Consider the following 25914-nt stretch of genomic DNA (forward strand, 5'->3'; position numbering starts at 1 on the left):
AATCTGTCAATATTTATTAAAATAAAAATATCATGCTCATTATCACTATTTCTTCCCTAATCTCTCAGCACCTTCTTCATCAGTCACATATTTATATTAGAAAAATATATTGTTTTTCTAGAATAGGCTTAGATGATTTAAACACATTATTAAGAAATAAAAAAGTAGGGCTGGTTGCTGGAGGTGGAAGGAGAGATGACTGACTGCCCAGGGCCATACTACTTTTGGACAAAATTGTGGAGTGAGTCCTGTTTGCCGGTGGCATGCTCCCAGATCCCTCCATCTGGACCTTTACTTTGACCCACCTACTTGCCCAGTGTCCTTGCTTATTCTCAGCTGACCACCAAGAACGGCATAACTCACTTTATTGGGCTTTGCTTTATTGTGATTCACAGATGTGTTTTTTTGTTTTTTTTTTAGTTTTGTTTTGTTTTTACAAATTGAAGGCAAGACCCTCCATCAACCAAAATGGTATAACTTGCTTTTTTATAATGGTCTGAAACCCAACCACAATATCTCTGAGGTATGTCTGTGATTTCAGCAAAAGTCTTTTTAAATAAGGTAAAACTTTTGGGTAAAACTTCTCCTGTAGGTTCCTCAAAAATTAAGAACAGAGTTGCCATATGACTGAGCAATCCTTCTACCCAAATTTGAAAACATTCTACCTAATAAAAGACTAATATGAAAATTAACCATCACTCCGCTACACCCACACGTCATGCCCACCAGCCACGCCCACCAGCCAATCAGAGCAAGTATGCAAATAAACCCAACCAAGATGGCTACAGCCACAGAGAACAGGAGGGAGGCTTGGGTTTCCCAGGCAATGGAAGAAGACAAGCTTTCTATCTGCCCTTGCCAGCCTAGGCCTTCACTCGAGGCTACAAAGTATCAATTGTAGAAGGTAAATAAATCCCAGATACCAGGACCTCTGCTTGGGTTGCCAGGGGGCGTGCCTGGCCAGCAAACCACCACAGGCCCCTTGCTCAGGCTGCCCCATGCCCCAAGGGAACCCCTATCCTGATCTGGGATACCCTTCAGGGCAAACCAGCTGGTCCTCATCTGTGCACCAGGACTCTATCCTATCTAATAAAAGAGTAATATGCAGATTGACCATCACTCCAACACACAAATGGCTGCCACCATGTGGACAAAGATCCTGCACCTATGCAGACACAAGATGGCCAGCAGAGGAGGGCAGTTGGGAGGGACCAGGCCTGCAGGGGAGAGCAGTTAGGGGTGACCCAGCCATCAGAGGAGGGAAGCTGGGGGCAGACAGGCTGTCAGGGGAGCAGTTAGACTCATCAGGCTGGCATGGGAGTGGTTAGGGGTGATAAGGTTGGCAGGCTGAAGTGGTTAGGGGCAATCAGGAAGGCAGGCAGGTAAACAGTTGGGAGCCAGCAGTCCTGGATTGTGAGAGGGATGTCCAACTGCCTATTTAAGCCTGATCCCAGTGGGCAGTAGGACATCCCTCGAGGGGTCCTAGATTGGAGAGGGTGAAGGCTGGGCTGAGGGACATCCTTCCCAATCCCATGTACGAATTTCATGCACGAATTTTGTGCACCGGGCCTCTAGTTTATTCATAAAGATATGTGTACTCCTTTGCTCATCGTGGCATTACTCATGATGGCTAAAATATAGAAACAATGAAAGTGTCCTTCAATAGATGATTGGACCAGCTCTAGCCTTCTGGTGCCCCAGCAAATTTCTCCACCACTCCGGGGACCACTGGCTCTGGAGGCCTGAATCTCAGCCATGGAGCTGTGGGGGAGGGGAAGAAGTTTTACCAAGTTCTTAATCTCCTCCTCCTATTCCCTTCCTCATTTCCAGAGGTAGCAGCTGCACTCTGCGTTTACATTTCTTCTCTCATCCCTTTGAGTAGTTACTATTTACTAATTAATGCTACTTTATATTAAAATGTTGCTGTTCAAATGAGTGGAGTCTGCCTCCTGACTAGACCTTGACTGATCTTACTGATCACTTTAATTTTTTGACAAAACCAATGGGTTTACTCTAAGCTGGGCTCTGGATAGGCCAGGGAGAGATGGAACTATTAAATGAGAGAAGATTATATTCTGCCCTTTCATTGTTTACCCTCCATCCATTCCTCCTTGCTTGAGAGTCCAAGGCTTGCTCCTTTGGTGTATCACCTATCACATTATCACCAACAGATTCATTCTGGTCCCTTAACACAGAGGCATCTCCTGCCTGTGCTCCCAACATTATCCCTGAGTGAACAATTGAGGCTTGTGATATCACCTCTCAAAGATCACCAATCCCTACCTTGGGTCAATGTCTTCACAGGGCTAGATAATGTTAGATAGTCAATACCTTCTCCTTTCCTCTCTCTCAAGAGTATGATACTGATTCTTAGCCCAAGTCAGTCTATTTTCAAAATGTGACCAAAATGTGAGTGAATAGAACACTCATGATCAGATAGCCTCAAAGCACATGCAACGATCAGGAAGAGGTCTCAGAAGCACATTTGTGGGACCATGGGGATTTTAATCACTCCACGTTTATATAGCTAGACATAACAAAATGGTAGAAAACAGGAAACTCCTTTAATCAAGCAAAGTCTTTGTGGTTTTGGCTGGTGAATATACAAAAGCTGCCCTGAATATTTTTTAGGGCACAGAAAATTGTCACATTGACATCTCTAGTAGCTGTTTTTAGATTATAAGCAAGAAACAGGTTTGTTAATCAAGTAGTATGTCTAAGGCATAAAGAAATAAAGATATTTCTGATTACACAGAACAACAAATTGACTTTTAGGCAAAACATCTAAGCTCCGATTTTCAAATTAAAATATTCTGATAATTAGCATTATTGTATTTATTGAGTCTGTCAACACTGGGAGGGACAATCTTAAAATTATGTGAGGCTTTCACAGAAAATTGCAGATCTTAGAGACAGTTTTCTCAAGAATCAATGTCTGTCATTAAGTTCTTACACAAATACTACTTCCCTCATAAACTTCCTTAGTAATTAAAGAGAGATAATTTTCCCCACCTCACACTTTTGATACTCCATTAACACATCATTCTACAATGATTCAAATTCCTACCTTGATTTTGCTTTTCTGATCTTGTTGAAAATTTATTGTCATACATAATTTTTTTATTAGAACCCAAGGTAGAGTTTTATATATTTTAATCATAGGCAAGTAGTTAGATAAATTAATTACATTTGCTCATTCATTCAATATTTGTGTAGGTATTCACTACTACAGTCCAGCACCAGGGAAACAAACATGGATTAGGTATAAATCCTACTCAAAGAAGAATGGTAAGTAGTCTTTGCTATCAGGGGATTCTCAGACTAGTAAGAGACACACAACATGTGATCAAATAGCTACAGAGTAAATATATATGTTGCAAGCTACAGGTTAGCACAAACGGGAAGATCAACTATTCTATACTTCTCTACTTTGCAGATTAGGAAGTAGAGCAATTAGGAAGCATAGAGCAATTAGGTCATTCACAGATACTTGTACGATGCAGACATGGAAGAGTCTAGATATGAACATAGGAAGTACATTGCCAGAGGTCATGCTGTTCTTAATCACCATGCTAATTGCTTCTCACATTTGAACTTACAAGGCCTCATGTAGTTAAATTTTAATAAGTACATTTGGATGGTAATAGTCAATCCCTTTAGGTCATTAATACTCATTTCCATTTTTGTGCCTCGATGTCAGCCATTAAATAAACCCACTTTCATTTCAGAAAGATCACCTTGGCTTCAGTATTAAGAACAAATAGGAGGTATAGATGAGGCGACAGAAAGGCAATGTGGGAGACTGGTTCTATTCAGAATTAACGCAGTGGCAGAGAGAATGTAGAGGAGAAGTTAAGGAACTGCCATCTCCCCTGCTAGATTTGGTAATGAACTATAAATGAATATGTGGGTGGGGTTGGAATAAGGTGGGGAATAGGAGGTGTGGTGAGTTATAAAAATGAAAATGTCTTCTCAAGTCTGTATTCACACCAAGCAATAATCTCATAAAGAACTGAAATCAAATTTCACATCCAAGCAAAGGAGAAGGGGGAAGCCTTCCTTGTATGATTCAACCTTTCACTCAAGTGATACCTGACAAGCCAACTAATATTTTGATGCTATGATTTATCAATAGTTTGTAAAAGTGACAAACTTTTGAATACAGTCCAGTTTTTTGTTTTTGTTTTTGTTTTTGTTTTGTGTGTGTGTATCATATAGCTTGCTGGTGAGAAAACTGGAAACCAAAGCATCATTAATTTTTTTCCCAACAACGATGTGTCAATTCTATAACAGGAACGTGTTCTGTGACCTTACATAAAACCATTTCTATCCTCCCGAGCACAGAGAATTTGTGAAGAGATGTGGGCAGAACATGGCACTCCGTCTCTAATTGTATTCACCCGCAAACTGTCCCCCTTCCATCACAACTTTATTTAAATCATGGCTATGCTCTTCATCAACAATTTAAATGGCTGGTGCTACTTAATCTAGTTCTCTGGGGCATGGTTTTCTGTTTAACTTTCTTGTTTTGCTTCTTCAGCAAAACCATACAATTTAATTAGGAAAGTAACCAGCTCTGTAACAGTTTCCACATCATTGTAGTTATGCTTTGACTGTACCTTCTCAGAGTCTGCTTGATATTGCGCATACATTTTGCATTTGTTCCTGTTTCAGAGAAGATGCTGTGAATTTACAGCCTAAGCATGTAGTCTAATCACTTTTCCAGAGCTCCTTGGTGATAGCTAGGGAAATCAGAGAATTTAAAGCACTCATGTGTGCTATTAAAATAAAAGCCAACGCAGGCCAAGATGCAGGGTAGCTACCTTTCTGTGTGTATTAGTTTTCTATTGCTGCCGAGAGACTTAACCACATCAGTGTAAAACAACACCCATTTATCATCTTAAAGTTCTGTAGGTGAGAAGTGCAAGCAAAGCTGGCTGGATTTTCTTTCTTCAGGGTCTCAATGGGCTAAACTCAAGGGGCCAGTTGGGCTGTGATTTAATCTGGATCTCAGAGGCATCTGGTGAAGACAGAACATAGTTCCTTGTGGTTGCAAGACTGACATCTCCATTTCCTTGCTGTTTATCAGCTGGGGTGACTCTCCCCTTCTAGAGCCCATGGGTGTGGCTCTCAAGGACATTTCACAACATACCAGTTTGATTCTTCTTTGACACCAGGGGGAGCACTTCTCTGATTTCTTTCTCTGTGATCAGCTGAAGGAAGCTCTCTGCTTTTAAAGGGATCACCTGATCAGGTCAGGCTTATCCCAGGTAATCTCCCTCCTGCCACACAACACAATGTATCATGGGGATGACTGCCCCATCCTACCCACAGTTCCTGCCTATACTCAGAGGAGGGATTATGTAGGGTGTGCAGACCAGTGGGGAGAAATCTTGGGGCCATCTTAGAATTCTGTCTACCACACTGTGCTTTGGGAAATAAGGCAACTATAAGTCTTCCTGGCAAATCCTCCTCCCTTTCCCTGGGAGGCAGTGCACAGGTGTGCAAAGGAACTGTCAACAATGGTCCCAATTCTGTCCATCAGCTCCACGGGGCATAGATGACAGGAAGTCATATTCTCCTCCTCTGCCTGGCCAAAATGCCTGCGCTTAGTGTGAGCGAATCACTCAGTGAAATCATGTACATAAGATGCCAGCAAGTTAACATGATGCTTTTAGACAGAAACTTACTTAAGTGTAACACTTCAAACTTCAGCCCAATAAAACGATTTCTTTAAGGAACAGAAGAAATGTGCAGAGAAGAGTTGACACAACAGGCACGAAACCGCTATCCTCAGAAAGGCCTGCTTGCAAGGTGGGCTCTTATTTGGCATCTGGGAACCTAGATTTTGGGAGGGTTTCCACCACCCTAACTGGGAATAGCGGCTAATGGTGCCTGAAAACTGTGTGTGCAAACAACATGGTTCACGCTGAACACCTGCTTTCTCTCTGAGAGACTAGAATTTTTGTATGTGCTAGGCAGAGGGGCCTACATGGGGAGGCCCCAGTGAAAACCCTGGACCCTAGGTCTCTAATGAATTTCCCTGGCAGACAACATTTCACATGTGTTATCACAACTCATTGTTGAGGCAACTAAGAACATCCCGCGTGACTTTACTAAGAGATACATCTTGGAAGCTTGAGCCTGGTTTGTCCTGGGCTTCAACCCTTGTGCCTCTTCTCTTTGCTGATTCTGCTTTGTATCCCTTTGTGATAACAAGGCATAGCTACAACAAAGACAATAGGCTAAGTTGTGAGAGTTTTCCTGCAAATTACTAAAGCTGGGGGTGGTGTCGGTGACTCAGGAATAAAGTACACAATAAATGAACACACGATATGATCACAATGAGGCTAAGCTCCACTGCCCAGCAAACTTGGCTTTCCCCCTTCCATTGTGAAGATGGTCAGAGTAAATAGACTAGAGGCAAGAGGTGGCCTTGCCCAGGATCTAGAGGGCTTGGCTCTGTCTAGATATGTGTGTTCTGATTCCACACTGTGACCTGAGATAAGTTACTTAACCTCTGTATCCCAGTTTCTTCCTGTGTAAAAATAGCAATAATAATGGTACCCACAACATAGAGTTGTTAAAATGAGGCAATCTACAGGAAGCAGGTGGCACTGTGAGGGCACATAGTGGCTAAGAGGGACTGGGTGTAACTCCGGATGTAACTCTCCGTGGGGTGAAATGCCTGGAATATCACTGACGTTCTAACAACTACTCACTTTCTCCCTTAACTCTGCTCCCCTCTTCCTCACCAGCCCCCTTACTTCCCTTCAGTGTCTTCTAAGCTCCTCCACAACCAAGCCATTTCCTTCCCAACCCCTGTATATTACCTTTCCTTCAGAACCAAATGAATACAATACACAGGAATGCTTTTTAAATGTGTACATAAAAGGGGTCCAATATAAATGTGTTATCAGTGTGCACAGTCCTAGCTTTATTCAACGTCTTTTAGTTCCATTTACTGTGTTTTACAAAAGTTTATAAGTAACCCTCACAGTCCTCACTGATGCAATGTTATTGTTTTTGATGATGGCAAGTGATCACATACATAACGATACAATTTTGTTTTTATAGCTTTATGAGGCCTAACATGTCAATTGGGGGGAAATCCTAATGATTCCCCCTCCCCCCCAATATTTGTTCTCTGAAATACTAGACCCCAAGGTATAAAGTGGCTATTAAATCTTTCCAGTGTTGTATTCAGAACACAACTGCAATGGAAATGGAAACTTCTACTTGAAACTGGCTTTGCTTCTTTTCAACATTTGAGGCACTGGTAGATTGCTTTGATAGTGTTCAGATATTGCTGTTGAAAAGGCTATAGTGGTTTGGGAGAGGCTAATAGAACTATAGGCTAAGTTGGTTTTATCCAATTCCATTTTTCTGGAATTGGATAAAACCATAATAATTTGAGGATAAGCCCCTGCATCCTACCTCCTTATGATGAGACACCAACCTTAAGCTCAACATTTCATGGATAGGAGCTGGAGAGGAAGAGGAAGAGGAAGAGGAAGAAAGAAAATCAATAAAATAGAAGTTTAAAACTTCATTTGCAAATAAATTCAATATGTAAAGGGAAGATGTCAAAGAGAAAAAAAATCAAACCAAAAACAGAAGTCCAAAAGTTAGATAATTACAAATGTTTCCAGGAACCCCGAGTCTATCGCTCCTCCTTTATTCCTCATCTTCTAACACCTTCTCTAGGTAGGATTATACTCCGGTCATATAAGACACTTGTTTTTCTATTCCATATTGGAGATATTAATAAGGCTTCCTTTGTAATCTGCTTTGTTCTCCATGAAAATGATCCCAAACTACCACATTTTATGGGCTCACTTCTTATCTTGCAAGGTAAGCATGGAAAAGAGCCCATCACCACATTTCTCATCATAAGTATTTAGCAAAAGCTAACACTCAATTACATGCAGTAATAGGGACTGAGAAACTCACTAACTTTAACATCCATAAAATCCATCAAAGATTGAATAAGTTGAGCCCTTCAATTATTGCCAACAGAATTCTCTTATCAAATCCACTGAAACATAGCAAAATTAACTTCCATTTTTAGTTTTTATTTTCTTCATCTCACTTCTGCCTGAAGTTCTAATGATCAGATTTCAAAAGGGAATAGTGTAATTTTGGAAAAGTATAAACTAACTTCACTCATGCATTAAACAACAAGACATTTACTGAGCTTCTAGGATATTCCAGAGACTGGCAAAGAATATAGCGATGAAGAGGCATACACACAAGCTCTCTCATGAAGCTTACTTCCTACTAAGGGAGATGGAAAATAAGTAAATGAAGTAGTAAATAGATAATGGGTCAGATATATAATAATATTTTAATAACCTTAACTACCCTTTAAAAGCTCTTTCAAGTTCTCTTAGAATTTTATTCCCATGGGTAATTAATTCCAACTACTCAACTCCAGTCAGCAAAGCCGTGTAAATACATTGCAAGCACAAGGATAAGTGAGGAGACACTCTCTTACCTTAAGCTGGTGGCATAGTTTCTTCAATGTGTACGCTTCCTCTTCTGTATTGGGGATAAGTCTTATCACCTTATCACTGTAAGAAAGGGGAAAATGGTGATAGTTACATTTTAAAAATAAAGACTTAACGGTCTCTATCTTTTTACTTAAAAACAACACAAAAACTGCCTCTGCCTTGAAGGAGGAAAATAGCTCAACTTTGGGCTTAACAACAGGTATTTTATCCAGTTCTTGTTACTCTGATTGCTTGGTCTTGTTTGGTCTGTCTTAAAACCATTTTTTAAAATCAGCTTTTGAAGATTACAAACTCACACTTAAGCAGAGAAAGGCCAAAACACAGGCAGAGTGGCAATAAGGACAAGAACTCCCCTGACTACCCCAGAACAGATACCAAGAAAGAAAATTCTTTAAAAAAATATATATTTTATTGATTTTTTACAGAGAGGAAGGGAGAGGGATAGAGCGCTAGAAACATTGATGAGAGAGAGAGACATCGATCAGCAGCCTCCTGCACACCCCCTACTGGGGATGTGCCCTCAACCAATGTACATGCCCTTGACCTGAACCAAACCTGGGACCTTTCAGTCCGCAGGCCAATGCTCTATTCACTGAGCCAAACTGGTTTTGGCAAGAAAGAAAATTATTAATGATAGAAGCAAAAACACTTTTTAAATAAAACTTAATGCTGAAAAGGAATGTGATTTTCGATGAGAGGATATGGACTTCATACACTATGACCATTCCTGGTATGGATTCTTCGCACACTGAGAACAGTAAATATAAGTCATCTCTATGGGGCATTTTAACTCCCTAGTACAGAGCTTCCTGACTGGTCTGTGGGACCCAATTGGAGGGCCACCAAACTGTTTACATGTGTTCCATGCAACACTGATGACCGTAAAGTTGTTAAAGTAGAAACAATTTTAAATCAATTTTTACAGCCATTAAAATGATAGCACACTTGAAATTATATTTGGACACTCTCCAAGAGTCTTCCTGTAAATTGACTAAAACTGGAGGGGTCATCTGTCTGTCAGGGAGTGGTTTGTGATGGTGACCTGTCCCTCAGGTGTGCCAGACAGGTATTATCATTCTGTATATGTTATGACGAGGACAGGTTGGGAAGAGCAACTCTATTGTATTAAAATATCAACTGTCAGGGTGTTTTGCACAGAGTAGACACATTAAATATTTATTAGTGGATTTGGCACAAAGGCGATCATTGAGAATTCTTAGCTTCCAGAGCTACTACCATGTTTCCCCAAAAATAAAACATCCTCCGAAAATAAGACCTACTGACAGGTTTCCTTCTGAGTGAAATATATGGCATCCCCCCGAAAATAAGGACCCCCCTAGGCTCTGTCTCAGAATGAAAATTAATTTACCGTAAACTGGTCGCTAGGGCCGTCCCGACTGGCATCTAACAACCAGTGACATTATGCGGAGTCCTGACATCACTGCTGTGTGGAGGTGAAGCGGAGGTAGGAGTGAGCGGTGAGCACAGGGTGGGAGAGAGGAGGAGACTTTTGCAGATGTGTGTAGAAGAACAGGAGGATTAGAGGGGTCTGGACGCAGTGAAGGTGGTGAGTGCTGGTCTGTTTCTGGTGTCACTACCTGATGCTTGCAGCCGCCCTCATGATGACTGAAGGTTCTCAGTCAGTGGCAGACCCTTCTCCAGCCCAGATCCAGGCCCCAGCAAGCCCAGTGACAGTCCCCAGGCAGGCCCCAGGGGGTAAATGTCTGATAAAGGGGTAGGGGGGATGCCTGGTAAAGGTATTCAGTGGCACAGGGGTGGGGGGAAGGAGATCACTTAAAATGACACAGGAGGATCAGAGGGGGCAATCAAAATGACACAGGAGGATCAAAAGAGATTTTGATCTCCCTCCCCCCACCTTGATACCCCAATTCCTTTTTTTTACCCCAATTCCTTTTTTTTACCCTTAGAAATGAGCGCAAATAGAAAAAGCTACTCCGTGGAGTACAAGAAAGGAATCGTGGAAGACTCTTGGGGCCAAAATCTTACTGCTTTCTGCAGAGATGTTGAGTATCTGATTGGTCCAAAAATGGCAAGCAGAGTATGGTAACCTCATTGAATAAGTGGACAAGGGAAATGCTAAAAAGCACAAGTGTGGATCAGGTTGGCAACCATTATTTTCCGAGCTGGAAGACCTGATCTGTGAATGGGTTGTTGACAGGAGAGCAGAGGCTTTGGTTGTGAATAGGGCTCAGATTCAAGAATTTGCCCTTGCAATGGCACCACTGTTTGACATAGCCTCCGAAGACTTCAAAGCATCACAACACTGGCTGCATAATTTCCTTCAGCGAAGTGAACTGTCTTTAAGAAGATCTACAACATTGTTTAGGTTGGAAGATACTCAAGTTATTAATCGAGCACTTGCATTCAAGTCCTTTATTGATGATGCTGACTTCTCTAAATACAATCTTTCCAACATGATTGCTATCGATAAAACTGCAGTGTTTATGGGCCAATCATCTCAAACAACAATTGAACAGCGGAATGCCTCCTTAGTGTACATTCCTTCCACTGCTTATGAAAGTGCACTTGTTTTCTGTATTTTGGCAATTCATTGAATGGCACTAAAATCCCACCTTTAATCATTTCTAAGGGCAAGAAGGAAAAGATTGAACATGTTTTGGGCATTTTTATTCTTGAAACTGAAAAAGCCTGGGCTACACAAGCAATTATAAGGAAGTGGGTCGATTTAATGCTACCACTTGTTATGCGAGGGAGCCAAAGAGGTCTGCTAGTCTGGGATGCAGCCAGCACTCACCGCGCTAAAAACATGAAGACATTTCTTCACGAAAGAAAAATAGATCAGATAATGATTCCCACAGGAATGACGGTCTATCTCCAGACTCTTAATATTGCAATAAACAAGCCATTCAAAAACAATTTGCGCGTGGAAATTAATGACTACATTGAAAATAGAATGGAGAGAAATCAGCATGGAAACTTGTGAAATCTAAACTGCAAGAAGTTGTGACTTGGGTGAAGAATTCATGGGAGAAAATCACTGACAGTTGCATTGCAAATGCACTGCGAGCAGGCTACCTTGACAAGAAGTACTCATTTAAAGACAGTGTTATTGCTAAACATGAGAGAATTGGCCCACTGATTCTGAAAGAAATGGAGTCACAAGAAATTCACCAGAAAATTCAGGAATTGGATTGTTATGATGGTGTTCCAGAAGATGATGACATGATTGTCATTGAATAAATGAGTAAATTCTTGAAACTGTAGGATTCACAGTTTTTCTGGTTTGTGTTGACAACTACTGTACTACCGTACTGTATACAGGTAATAAATTTCCTTTATTTTTATTTAACAATAAATGTGTACCATATTCTTCATGGAAAAATAAGACATCCCCTGAAAATAAGACCTAGCGCATCTTTGGGAGCAAAAATTAATATAAGACACTGTCTTATTTTCGGAGAAACAGGGTAGTAGGTAAAACTAAAAAAAGTACACAGGAAGGAATATTTTTCATACCGCGCACCCCATGGCATTTTATAATGACTGAAGATAAGGTAGAACGTCATGAAGACCACATATATAAAGCACAAAACAAAAACTCTGGCAGTTCACCCACAACTTCCATTTCCAGCCTAACAGATTCATCCAGAATCAGGATGGAATGTGCATGCTTTCTATGGTTTTACTTAGATCAGTGTTTCCCAAAGTGTGGTACGCATACCCCCAGGGGTAGGGGAAGAGTTTGGTGGGGATATGCACTGTACTGTGCTTAGCTGCGCCTAATTCTACATTCTCTTGAGTATGAGGGGTACTCAGCGTTACGAAAATTATAGAAGGGGTACACATATGTCAAAAGTTTGGGAAACACTAACTTAGATGAATAACAGTTTCCAAGATGAGATAAGATTAATAGGGAGGGCATTAGGGACCTTCCAGATTTGCTGGTTGATGATTCTTTATTTTTAAACATTTTTAATTATAACTTACTCATTTTATTGATGTGAGAGAGAAAGAGATAGAAATATCAATTGGTTGCTTCTGATATGAACTTCAATCAGGGAATAAATCTCAACCTGGGTATGTGTCCTGACCAGAAATATAATCCACTATGCTTGGAGCTCAGATGACGCTCCAACCCAGCAGGACTGCATGTTCATTTCTAATCAATTTAGCTTTGTTATTTCAAATGATCCTGTTATACCTTTGTTAGGCCTCTGAGTAAAAGGTCCTCGGTTTGCTCAGGATAATTTATTATGATTAGGCACCAATACCCTAATCTGGCTTTGTAGCTTTTGTTTCCTCAAAGTCACAGAAAAAAACCTTTTAGTATCTTTTTCTGAAAAGAATACAAGAAAACAGAAGTTAAGAAAAATTCATCAAGTCACTGTAATAGAACTCCAAATCTGACCTTTAGAATTGAAATACTACTACATCTTTTCTGGTACACAATGCGTTGACCTTTGCTTGCCCTGGCTTCATCAGATTATGGCCTTTCCTGCCTGACCCCATATGATTCTTGGCTGAGAAAGACACCTTTGCTAGGTGATATGGTTGTTTTTGAAGGATGGATCACTTGACATCCTGCTGGAAACACCACCAGTGGGCCCTGTCAGCTCCACAAGAATGCAAAGAAAGCAATCTGTAGCTGTTTTACAACCGTGGGAAGATTAAAAAAACAAACAAAACTTAACCCTGAAAGTGAATGCTGATACCCAGCTTTATCATTCAATAAAAAAAAAAAAAAAAAAAAAAAAAAAAAAAAAAAAAAAAAAAATCACTTTATCTCAGCTTGTAGAAATTCTCAGGTGCAACTGGAGAGACGTGTTTATTACTGTTTGATTACTTACCAAAGAACAGAGAATAAGGGAAGCTATTTAGGAAAATCCATAAAATGTCTTACTTTTTTACAAGCCAATAAATTATAGGGGTAGACTAACCAGTAACCAAAAACAAACAAAAGCTCTCAATTGCCCCATTTGTCTTACCAAAGGGAAAGCTTACTCTCTCTAGATCTGATAGCTAGCCATTTTGAAAATGAATGATAATTCAGTACTACAAATGGGTTTCAGGTAGAGAAATAGCGATTGGAACTTAGAAAAACCAGCTGTGAGCAAGTATCAAAAAAGGTGAACTGAGAAGCTTTCTAATTTATCAGTTTTCGACCGCTAGGTGGCAACATCAATTTAAAACCCTTTAACTACCCTTTGGGATTAGGATGAGCAAACCAAAGGTCTGAATGTGATTTGGAGACCAACTGCTCATTTGTACATGTGTTTGTAAACTAGATATTTCTAACTCAGCCTATATAAAGTTGTCAAGAGGAAAAACAGAACAGGTGTTTTTAATTACAATTTAAGGATGTAGTATAGAGGCAGTATAAGTAACCTCCAGGTAATTATGTATATGTATTTATTCATTATATACTTAGATTTTTGTCCCCTTGCCTTACAGGACAGATGAGATTGTATTGCTATAATGCTAGCATCAAGTTTCATTTTATGTTAGGTTATTGTTATGTACAGCAGCAGCCACATGGATGAGGTCATCTTAAGTAAATGAAATTGATTTAAAAAGTGTGTAATAAGAATGTATGCATCCAGAGAAAAGAAGTTGGCAAGAGAACACCATCTCTAATGTTTTACAGTCTGTCTGAGCCTCAGTGTCCTGGTCAGAGGGATGAGCCCCACTCGCCTTTCATCTACTGCTGTTTGAGTTTGATGACGACCATGTTTAGCGGGACACCTATGGAAGAACATCTGTTTTACGGGTAACTAGGGAGTCTTCCTCAGCCTCCTTTGGAAAGACATGGATGCGAAGTTCCAGAGTTTTGTTCTGGCTCCTGGCAAGACCTTTCACAATTGATCCCATGATTAAACTCTAAATTTCTCTAGTTGCTTGTAAAAATCAAAACATGACAGAGTATGAAATAATAAAGTTCCCCTCCCAGTTCTCTTCCAACCTGGACCTTCCATCCTCCCCTCAGAGCTTTGATAATAGTTCCTTGTGATTCCCTCTAGACTTTTCCTCTACATTCACACACACACACACACACACACACACACACACACACCACACACACACACACACTCTTGGGACCACAGCTAACTTGACACTTGACTTAAAGGCAGTCAATTGACCATAAGGTGAGATGACAACTGAAACCTTCCCAGTTGGATTCATTCCACTGGACGATGACTGACAGCTGACCTAGTCAGATCCTGCCTTTGGGACATTGCACTTGAGACATAAAACAGAACAAAAACAAACAAACAAAAAACAGTGAGTTTGCATTATCAGAAGCAGTGGCCATAGGTACAGGTAATAGCCAAGTTACTATATCACATTCTCAAGCACAGAATGTAGGCATTTGACACATTGCCCTGGTTTGGAAACGGTCCCCAGTCTTCCTCATGTTTTCTTGGCACCCACATCCATCATCTCATGCATGCCTTTTCAAACTTAACAAATGCACTATTACTGAGACCACTCAAACTTCAGCTATTTCAGTTTCTTATTCATATCGTTGAATGACTGGATTTATCTTCCCTGATCCATTTATTTTTTCTTCACTTGAGGAAGAAATAGAGCAAGGCTGGATTCTAATCTAGTTTCTACCACTAGCTATGTGCGCTGGGCTAAATTGTTGAACTATTTAGAGTCATGATTCATAATCCTTACAATGAGGGGGAGGGGGGGCAAGAGGCAATATCTTGTTGCTTAAGGTTTTAGTGAAAATTATTCCATTCGGCCACATTTATTAAGGTCACATTAAGTGCCAGGCATGGTGGCAGGTGGTAGGGATATAGCAGTTTTTTCCCGTGGTGAGTTTACCATCATATTCCCAATGATAGAGTCTGGGAAATGCCCACCTAATAGTCTCTCAATGGCTACTGTTATTACCTCTACAGGAAACTATTTGTATCATCCTTTAGAAATTAAAGCCCTAAAAGCAGATGCTTCTCCAAGTGGGTTTCACTGTGAACATCAGAAGCAATAAAACATGATTTTATTAGGGATATATTTCACCTTTTTTGTTGCTGCTGGTGTTTTTGTCTCTTGACCTTTTTATAGGTATTTAAATCTCATTATTGATCAGCTCCCTGATTTGGCACTTATTATCTCTTCCCTTCTCAGGCAGCACTTCGGCATCTGAGAAACATATGTATTAGACAGTTTCATTATTTCCTACAATTGCAATTGAGGATATAGGACACTTCACATAAAATACAATGGGAAAGCTCTAGCTGGTTTGGCTCAGTGAATAGAGCATCTGGCCTGCGGACTGAACAGTCCCAGGTTTGATTCCTGTCAGGGCACATGCCCAGGTTGCATGCTTGATCCCCAGTGAGGGGAGGAAGTGGGGGTGGGGAGCATTCAGGAGGCAGCTGATCAATGAATCTCATCATTGATGTTTCTATCTCTCTCTCCACCTCTCTTCTTCTTTGAAATCAATAAAAATATAAATAAATGAAACAAAATGGGAAAATAATTTCAAAGAAAGTCCTGCACAGATATTCTCGCTATGGGTACAAGCTGCACATGCTCTGTTTTTCAATACTTATAAAGACACAATTTAGCTGGATATAGAAAGGGATTTCTACATACTTTGGCCTTCACAAGGAATCAAATTAGATGCTTTTGGCTGCGCCTTGAAATCCATTTCCCCTTCATAAGCCCTAACAGGACTGATTTGCTCAGATAGTCCCTCCATCCCCACATCTATATATAAAAAACCCTAAGTGACCAGCCAATTGACTGTTAGCTATGACACACACTGACCACCAGGGGGCAGATGTTCAATGTGGGAGTGGAAACCACAGGCATGGAAACATGGAACAGACTGATAAATCTCAGAGGGAAGGGAGAAGGGGGGAGGGCAGGAAGAGATTAACCAAAGATCTTATATGCATACTAGAAGCCCAGTGCACAGATTCATGCACTGATAATCTGGCCTACAGGGACTGGGCCAAAACCAGCACTCTCACATCCCGCTGAGGAGTCCTGGATTGCAAGAGGGTTCAGGCCAGGCCCGAGGGGCCTCTAGTTAGGAATAAATCTTGATTAGCCAGAGCTTAGATATCTCCAGTAAATTGTGTTAATGTGGAGATAAACATACGTTATAAATTGGCCCAATCAGATTTAAGGGAAGAATTATTATTCTATGGCTGGGGGTAAAAAGATTCATGTTCTTGTTGAACATGAATAAGGAAATACGTAATCCTGTATGTATAACCCTCACCTGGGCAGCCATTAATCATGAAAGGAGTGAGCATTAGGATAAGCCAAATTCTATAACTGCTGTATAGACAGGAAAAACAACAACAACAACAACAACAACAACAACAACAACAAAACCACACACACATTTACAGTGGTTTTGTTGAATATTCCTGCTTCTGCACTTAGTTATTAATATAAAATTTAATATAAAAATTTCATTATTGTGTAGATCAGTTTGAGTCAGGTTGTCTCCTACATGTAAACAAAATTGCTCTGCACAATAACAGTAATTTTGCTTTGTCTATTTTTAAGGAATGAGATAAGGAAAAGCAATGGAATAAATAAATTTACAGTTAAATCAAAGTCTTCATAGGTGGGAAAATGCACACTGGCCTTCTTTCTTTCCTTGAATACCTTTCTCTAAAACACCTCTCTAATTTTGGTAGTGCTTAGAAAAACTTTGTGTGCTTTCAGAAGGAAGATTCAATAGCTAAATGCATCTCATATTCTTCAGAAAGATGGACCGTTTAAAATACAATAGTTGCTGAATTTTCTGAAAGCCTTGTATCGCATGGAAGAGTTAATAGAATTTTCACTTAAAAAAAAATCTCTCAACACCACCCCCCCCCCCCAAAAAAAAAAGTCTCTCACACAAACACCAAGAAACTCATTAGGTAATCCAGAAAAAAATTAATGTTTGCATGTCAATTCTATATTATAAAGTGCTTGGGTCTCAGAAGTGCATTTCCTTTGTTGAAAGATTGCATTTTGATGTACATGAAAAATTTCCTTAAAAAGCAATAAATAAGAGACCACTTGGCAGAGAATGCTCCAGAGATAAATGGATTTCCCCCTCTTTGGTTATGGTTTATAGTCGCAATATAGAGAACTCAGAACATGAAGAAGCTCCCTGTGGCAGTTTGCTTAGGACACGAAGATTTAGATTTCACTCTTGGGTTAAAGTTAGACAGAAGTGATGATTTTCTTCTCTCCCTACCCTCCTCACTTTGGTTGCTGCAGCTAGTTTCACAGCAGAGAAAAGAAAAACAGTCCTCCTAAGCCTTACTGATGTCCTTAAAAGACATTTTCTTAAGAAGTTGAACACCAACCATGGAATTTCACATGTAATGGATGATCAATAGCTTTTTTCGGAGTTGAATTGAAATTGTTTTTTCTTTTGTGTATATGTGGTTTATTTTTTGTTGTTGTTTTTTATAAACTGCAACTAACCAAACAAACAACTATCTTTAAATTTCTGAAGTTGCCTTCCATTGTTAAGGTTTGAGAGCTTTCTCTTCTCCCATCTGCACAAGCCAGGAAGGAAAAGGCAATAAAATGTAACACTGCCTTTAAATTAATTTCTTACAGTAAGATAAAGCTCTTAACTATGTCTCAAGGACTTGAAATGTATTATGTGAAATCATTATATGATACTTCAATTCAGTCCTTTCTTGTAGTATTTAAAAATAGGATTCAATCCAAGAAATGAAGAACAAACCATTCATTTGAAAGATACCTATATAGCAAGTTGCTAGTTGGAAAGAAAAAGGAAAGGAGTTACAAAGCATAAGGGACCACCTTTCAAAGATGTATAATCTAATTCAGTACATGAAACATAGATAAAACCTTATATTATTACTAGGGGTCCAGTGCATGAATTTGTGCACCTTGAAAGAAACTGTGGGCCCTGAGGCTGTGGTAGACACAGCGGCAAGTCTGAGCCTATTCTCTGTGCCCTCACCCAGCCCTTCCACCACAGACAACCCCCCTATCCCATCTGCCAGCAGTGGGTGCGAGGGGTGGCTGCTGCCCCGATCACCCCTCAGGAGCAGGGGGAAGTGGAGAAGCCCTCAGTGGCAATTAGGGCCAGCAGCCACCACTTGCACCCATTGATGGCGCTGAGCAATCAGGACCAGCACTGGCCAGTGGGTGCTAGCAGCAGCTCTGGCACAAGCTGTGGGCATGAGCAGGACTGGCGTTGGCAGCAGGAACTATGCCATGGCATGCAGGAGCAAAGAATTTTCAGTAACCACCAGAGATTCACCCTGATGACAGTGCCCAGTCACCTGCGCCCCAACTTGGTCTGATGCCCCCTGCTTACCTGCTCCACCATCCCACCACGGCTGATGCCTGCCATGCTCTACACACGCCCTCTAGTTTTCAGTGCATGTCATAGAGGCTGGTTTGTTTGTTCAGTTTTTTTTGGTTGTTCAACTGTTCAGTCTATTTGCTTATTAGCCTTTTATTATATAGGATTGTAATATAAGGCAATATGTGATAAATGTTTTATAAATTATATAGAATATATGTATAAAAAAGATTTAGATGTGATGATCAGAGAAGAACACATGGAAGGACTTTGATAATTGAAAGTAAGAAGATCTGGGCCCCAGGGACTGACAGCCATCAGCACATATTAATTTAGTGGTTCTGAAATCTGAGTGTTCATAAAATTCACCTGGGAACCTACTGCCAGCATAATTTGGGGTGATAAAACTGAAAACACTTTCCAGTGCAAATCACTTAGCAATACTGAAATATGTATGTATGTGATATATTTTTTTAATAGGGTGGCAACAGAGTAAGTCAGATTAATCCTAAGAAGCCAAAAATGCTGATATAAGCTAACACTGAGGCCAGTGGCTACCCGGGCTGAGGGGCTAATTCCTAAGTCTGAGCAAGGTGGGGATTCAGAGCAGAGACCCTCATAGAAAGCCTTAACAATAACAACCGCAGTGAAAACATAGTAACCAGAAAAAAAGTCTTATGAAAGGAAGAGTAGGGAAATTGTGTCTAGGATTTGGCCCTGGATAGGAAGGAAAATATATTCATCATGGAGATATTAAAAACACAAATCATTTAGCAGAGCTTGAAAGGAAATTTAAACTACCTATGTGGTCCAAAAGTCTACAAGCTTTATTCTCCCAGCTGCAGAGTTCCCTGCTGATGGCTCAGAGCTGAGTCCATATTAAAGAATCGTCTTAAGCTGAAGGCAGGGGCTTCCCCCAAGATTAAGACCTTCTCCCCAAGGGCAACCTACATGCAAACCCGCGTTTATGCTGTGGCACTAAGGCCTGCCTTTGGTCTGAATTTGAATTGTTCCTGTAGTGTCAATCCAGCTTCACACTTCCTCATGACATCCGTTGTAGCTGCCGTCCAAGCCTTTTTCTATATCCTCAGCTTCCGTCATTTTCTTATAATTAATATATTTTTGTATGTGTGAGAGAGCACTCTCCAAGAAAGTGCTTCCATGAAGAACAGACAGAGACCCCAGAAACTGACCCAACGAATATCAAGATTTATTATAAAGCTATGGTAATTAAGACATTATGGAACTGACATGAGAATGGACAAGTAGATTAGAAACAGATCTTTACTTATAGAGAAAGCATCAGTGACAGAGGTAGTATTGCAGATCAGGGGGGAAAAGATGGACTCCTAATAAATGTAACTGGGACAACTGGTTATCCATGTGGGGAGAAAATTAACCTGGGTTTTTATCTCTCACACACACATCAAATCAAGTCAGGTCAGGCTAGATCAAATCAAGTTGGAATAAGAAGTTAACTGTGGAAATAAAAATCTTAAAAGATCCTGGAGACAAAATATCTTCATCATATCAGGAAAGGATTTATTAAACAAGCTACAAAAATTATAAAGGTTGACTAATTCAATTATATTATAAAGGTTGACTAATTCAATTCAATTACAAGACATTTAAGTATCAATCAGAAAATTAGTATCAATATGAAAAAGATGCATTACTTACAAAAAATGGGCAAAAGATATGAATGCCATAAACAAGAAATAACCAAAAATATGAATATATGCTCAATATAATTTGTAAACATGGAAATGCAAATTAAAACAGTGACAACTACCATTCAAACCACTTCACAATTTTTTTTTCAATTAAATTTTGATAATATCAAGAAATGGCTATTAAAACTCAGATCTTTGCTTAATAGAGTATACAGTAGAGTAGTACTTTGGAAGGAAATAGTTATGTATTAACTGGTAAAAAATAAACCTTCCAAACTCATGTCTCAATAATCAAACTCTTGAAAACTCCCATACACACATGCACCAGAGACCCATACAAGAATATTCACTGTAGCTTTATTCCATACTCACAAAACAAAACTAGAAACAGGCCAACATCCCATAATAGTGAAATTATAAATTATAGCTCTCCAAAAAGTGGAGTTCTTTTTGGAGAGCTATAAAAGTGGAGTTAACAGCTGTTAAAATACATGAATTATGATTATATACACCAATGCAGATGAATTTTGCAAACAGAGTTGACTGAAATGACTGTGAGAAAAGAACTGGGGGGAGAGGAGGATAATCAATGAAACTGGGATAAGCCAGCATCTATTTGTAGTCATTTCGTATGTGTTCCTTGCTTTGGAGGTTTTATTTTTTCTGATGGTATTAGTTTGGTTTGGAGAGAATTTTTTTTTGGTAAGCATATTCATATTGTGTGGCATGTGAATGGTCTTTACATCTCTGGAGGTTACTACGTCTTGCTGCTTAGTGCCTATACAATTAGCAGAGAAGGCAGAACTGGGAGTGCATGCTCCCATATATACTGCAGCACAAGCAAGAGCCAAGACATGGAAGCAACCAAGGTGTCTATGGACAAGTGAACAAGTCAAGAAAATGTGGTGTGTTTATGTTTTTGTTTATGTGTATAAATATACATACAGTGTAGATACATCCACATATATCCACATATATACACATACATAAGCACACACATGGAATATTATTCAGCCATAAAAAGAAAATCTTGCTATTTCTGACAACAAAGATGGACCTTGAGGGCATTATGCTAAGTGAAATAAGTCAGATAAGGAAGGACAAATACCATTATCAATCTCACTTCTTTGTGGAATCTTAAACAAATTTCTAGAAACAGTAAAATAGTGGTTACCAGGGGCTTAGGGGTGGGGAGAAAAGGGAGATGTTGGTCAAAGGGTACAAACTTTCAGTTTTAAGATGAGTTCTGGGAATCTAATGCACAGGATGGTGACTATGGTTAACAATACTGCATTATGAACTTGGGAGTTGCTATAAGAGTAGAGCTTTAATGTTCTCAACCATAACAACAACAACAAAATGGTAATTATTTGAGGCAAAGAATGTGCTGACTAACCTTATTGTGGTAAACATTAATAATATATACATGCATCAAATCACAACACTGTATATCTTTTTTTTAAATATATATATATTTAAATATATTTTATTGATTTTTCACAGAGAGGAAGGGAAAGAGATAGAGAGCTAGGAAAATCGATGAGAGAGAGACATCGACCAGCTGCCTCTTGCACACCCCCTACCGGGGATGTGCCCACAACCGATGTACATGCCCTTGACCGGAATCGAACCTGGGACCCTTCAGTTCTCAGACCGACGCTCTACCACTGAGCCAAACCAGTTCCGGCACAACACTGTATATCTTAAACTTAAGGTTATATGTCTATTTTAGCTCAACGGAGGTGGGAAAATGTGAAAGTACAAGCATTGGATTTTTTTTCATGCAGAGACTAAACTGCATAAAACTTTAATAACTTTAAATTATTATATTTGCTATACTTAAACTTTTTTGGGGGATGTTGACAAAGTTGCCTAGAACTTATTTCAAATCATATTGGAAATATCTGAATGCAATGTGTATAAGAAATTATTTTTTTAAAGATTAATTAGGTTTATAGTAATTGTCTGAACTGAACATTCTGCAGGGAATTTTTTCAATTATACAATAATATTAGATGTATTTATTTTAATCCCAGCAATAATAAATTATAATGAAGCCTAATAGTTTTAAGTTATTATTATTATTATTATTATCATTATTATTAAGCTTTTTCTAAGTGCTGTACATGCATTGTCATTTTTGACCTATTATTTTTTTTTTTTTTTTTTTTTTTTTTTTTTTAGTATTGGCTACATTTTAAGGTAGTATGTTAAATTATTTCTATCTTTTAAGGATTGAATAAACAGTAACCTGAGGCAGTGATTATCTGTATTCACTTAGGAGTGGTGAGAATTAGGGTTGGATTTTGTCAAAGGCTTAGAGACTCAGGAGGACACTTAATCAGTAGTTTGTCTAAAATTGTTTATTATGTGTAGAAGCAATGGCTGACAGAGAACTATATAGCCATTATCACCTGTGACTTGTTTCTTTGAATCTGAAAATTTCTAGGAAACAAGAGCCACCTTGAAGTTCAAGCTCAGTCTAACAAAAAACTCCTTGAATGCCAATAAAGACTTGAGGGAAGTGGTAAATCCGTAAACAGCCCCTTGAGAAGGAAAAGCATCAGTGGCAGGGAAATGAGAATTAAAAGTATGAAGAGTGAGCCGGGTTTTATTATTTCCTATGCCATCCAAACCCCAGATCTGCCCCTTTCTTTGTCCTTTCTTTCCTCTATTAAATGTATGGGTGAGGCTGGGTGGTTTCGATCTTTGAGTTCCTTTCCAGAGGGAAAGACTGAACAACTTATTTTTCTTTCTTGGCAGTGGGACTATCTGGCTCTGTAAATGTAACCAACCCTGTAACACTTCTGTCAGGGGTTAAAAAATATAATCATCTAATAATTACCACACAAGTCAGGATGCCTCTTTTCCAAACCAACTGAAAACCACCTCAAACTGGACAGAACCAGAATGGGAACTTATTTGCTGAGAAATGAAAAGGCTAGCCATAGGGTCAGCAGAATTTGGCCAGCACTTCAGCCTGGTCCTCTACAATTCTCTCAGCTTTGTTCATTCACTCAAGCCAGCATCCCTTACTGTCACCAAATGGCTGCAGCAGTTCTGGGCCTTACACGTCTACCCAACACATTGTCAAAAAAGAACAGCGTACTTTCTTTTCCAACTACATAAAAAAAAGAAGTCCTAAACCTCTCTAGATTTGGATCTAGTAAGATACTGAGACTACCCTTGAACTAATCACAGTGTCATCAGAATACTATGTGCTAACTGATTCATGACATCAAGACTCGCTCCTACAGCAGCTGGGAGCTGCTGGTGATGGTGGGGGAGATGCTGAACCAGCCCTGACTGCTTCACAATGAGGAAACTCATGATGTTCACACATTTTAACCAAGAGATGACCCCACATGAATTTGCTTGTGATGCTCTTGTTTAGTGACCTTTCCCAAATGGCACACAGGATGATGGGATGCCAGCTGTGGGTACGTTGGTTGGTTTTAATGTACAGGGGTGGCAGCCTGCAGGGGTGGGAGTGAATAATCTTATCAGGCTCCTTCCTCCAAGTCAAAGCCTTTCAGAAGAATAATCTGAGGATCCAGGTTTTTGGCATTTAACGGTGGCTCAGGAGCAAGTTTAATTAAGAACCATCAGTGAGAGAATGTTAATATTCACAGTCTAAAATTACCACACAGAAGCTGAAGAGTCAAAGGATTGTTGTCAGCCATGTTCAACAGCAAAACCTAAAATCTACTTCTTTTGTCTCCTCAAAAGGAATGGGCCTGACACTTAATGGCTCTGTGATTATATAAAGGTCTTTACTTTTTAATACTTCTTCAGGCTGTTTTTTTTTTTTTTTTAAGAGCCTTTTGACTAGGTACTTCATTTTTCCCATTGGGTGAATGAAATCTATGGGATGTAGGACTTTTTGATGCATGGGTACCAGGTTTAAGTTAAGAGATTTAGAATAGTGGGAGGTGTCGGGGATGTGGACAGCATTATGTCTTGTGCAGTGTGCAGTGGGGAAGGAGGCGGCGGCTCCTGAGGGCAAGTATCAGCTCTGACTTCCTCCTCCCCAAACCAAATAACTCTTCCTCTTATAACATGAAGTGAGCTGGAGCAGGATTGAGGGCCATGCATGAAGAGTGTTTTGTACAGGATAGGTGCCAGTCTATAAAATCTGGGACAATGTCTTTTTCTGAGTGAGGGTGGAAACAGAGGCCTATGGGCATCATGGAATTATTATGATACAAAACTGCCTTCTCCCTTTTCCATATTACCCCCAGGCTTACATAACAGGCAGCCAGATCCACCTAAGTTTCTGTTTTTTTTGCACTTTGGCTCCTAGTACTGGCTTTTCTATTACTGCCTGTGAAACCCAAGGCAAATGATTTCACTTTTGTGATCTTTCTGTAAGACATGGATAATACCGCCCCTTTATTACAGCACCATCAGTAGGATCATATTAGGTAATATATAAGCATTCCTTGAATATCATAAAGTCGCACAATGTAGAGAGTGATTATTTAATCTCTCAAACTCCTAAAATCATCTGGAGTGTTTCAACTGTGCAGTCCTTTGATGCGCCCACGGGGTCCTGTTGTAACAGGAATTCTCATTGCAGCGTGACATAATCTGATCATTCTCAAAAGCAGAGCCTGTATAAAATAAGATACTGGGGGAGGGGAGGGAAAGGATTATATGCTAGTTTTTTTTTTTTTTTGCTGTTATCATCCAAGTGGAATACAGTTAAATGTCTGATAACAGGGATCTGACTTCACCATTATCATGGTTTCTGTGATTTCACTTTCTCTAATGAGTTAAAGAAAGATAATACCTTCTATGAAATACATAACTATTAGGAATCAGGAGAAACAGATTTTGATGGAAAGATATGAGGATATATGTCCCCCTTGAGATGAACTCTAAAACCCCATTACATTTGGCCATGGAAAACATTTAAGGTCCTTACTCTAAACTGCTTAAAAATAACATTTTATTCTTCTGGAAAGCCTCTGTTCTGCATCAACCAAGATCTCTGAAGAAAAGAAAGCAAACCTCCCCTCCATCTAATCTTGCGGGAGATCAGATAGTCTGGCTCTGGTGCTTTTCCTACTTCCTGAAAGAACGGAGGACGAACTCGATGAGCTCTGCTGGAAATGACAGGGAAGTCCCCCTGGGACTCTCTGTAATGGCATTGCTGAAAAGGAATGTTTAATCTCTGCAATCCTGACTTTAAATGGCCACCATGTGTGAACTGAAAGGTGATGAGACAGTGCTGAGGAGCTCATGGTGGCAAAAATGGGAGGAGTAGCTGAAAAGAATTTTTTTTTTTTTTTAAGTATAAATAAAGCCTCTTTGTAACAGAATCTTTCCCTTACTTTATCCCTGGATCCATTTTCCCCAAGGTTATTTTTTATCCATTGTCTTCCTGAATATAGAACACTTGACTCTGATATTATCATGAGGTTTATGGGTTTCA

The 25914-nt window shown here is 39.7% G+C and overlaps 1 protein-coding gene across 1 annotated transcript in view; it reads right to left on the reverse strand.

The window, feature by feature from the left end:
* CPA6 (carboxypeptidase A6) overlaps positions 1-25914 on the reverse strand; it is a 203338-nt gene that overhangs the window by 111656 nt on the left and 65768 nt on the right. The window contains exon 2 of the mRNA XM_036437096.2: positions 8498-8573. Coding sequence (XP_036292989.1) covers positions 8498-8573 — 76 coding nt within the window. The remainder of the gene's footprint in view (positions 1-8497; positions 8574-25914) is intronic.

Source organism: Pipistrellus kuhlii, unplaced genomic scaffold (genome assembly GCF_014108245.1).
Source record: "Pipistrellus kuhlii isolate mPipKuh1 unplaced genomic scaffold, mPipKuh1.p scaffold_m20_p_14, whole genome shotgun sequence".
NCBI lineage: Eukaryota > Metazoa > Chordata > Mammalia > Chiroptera > Vespertilionidae > Pipistrellus > Pipistrellus kuhlii.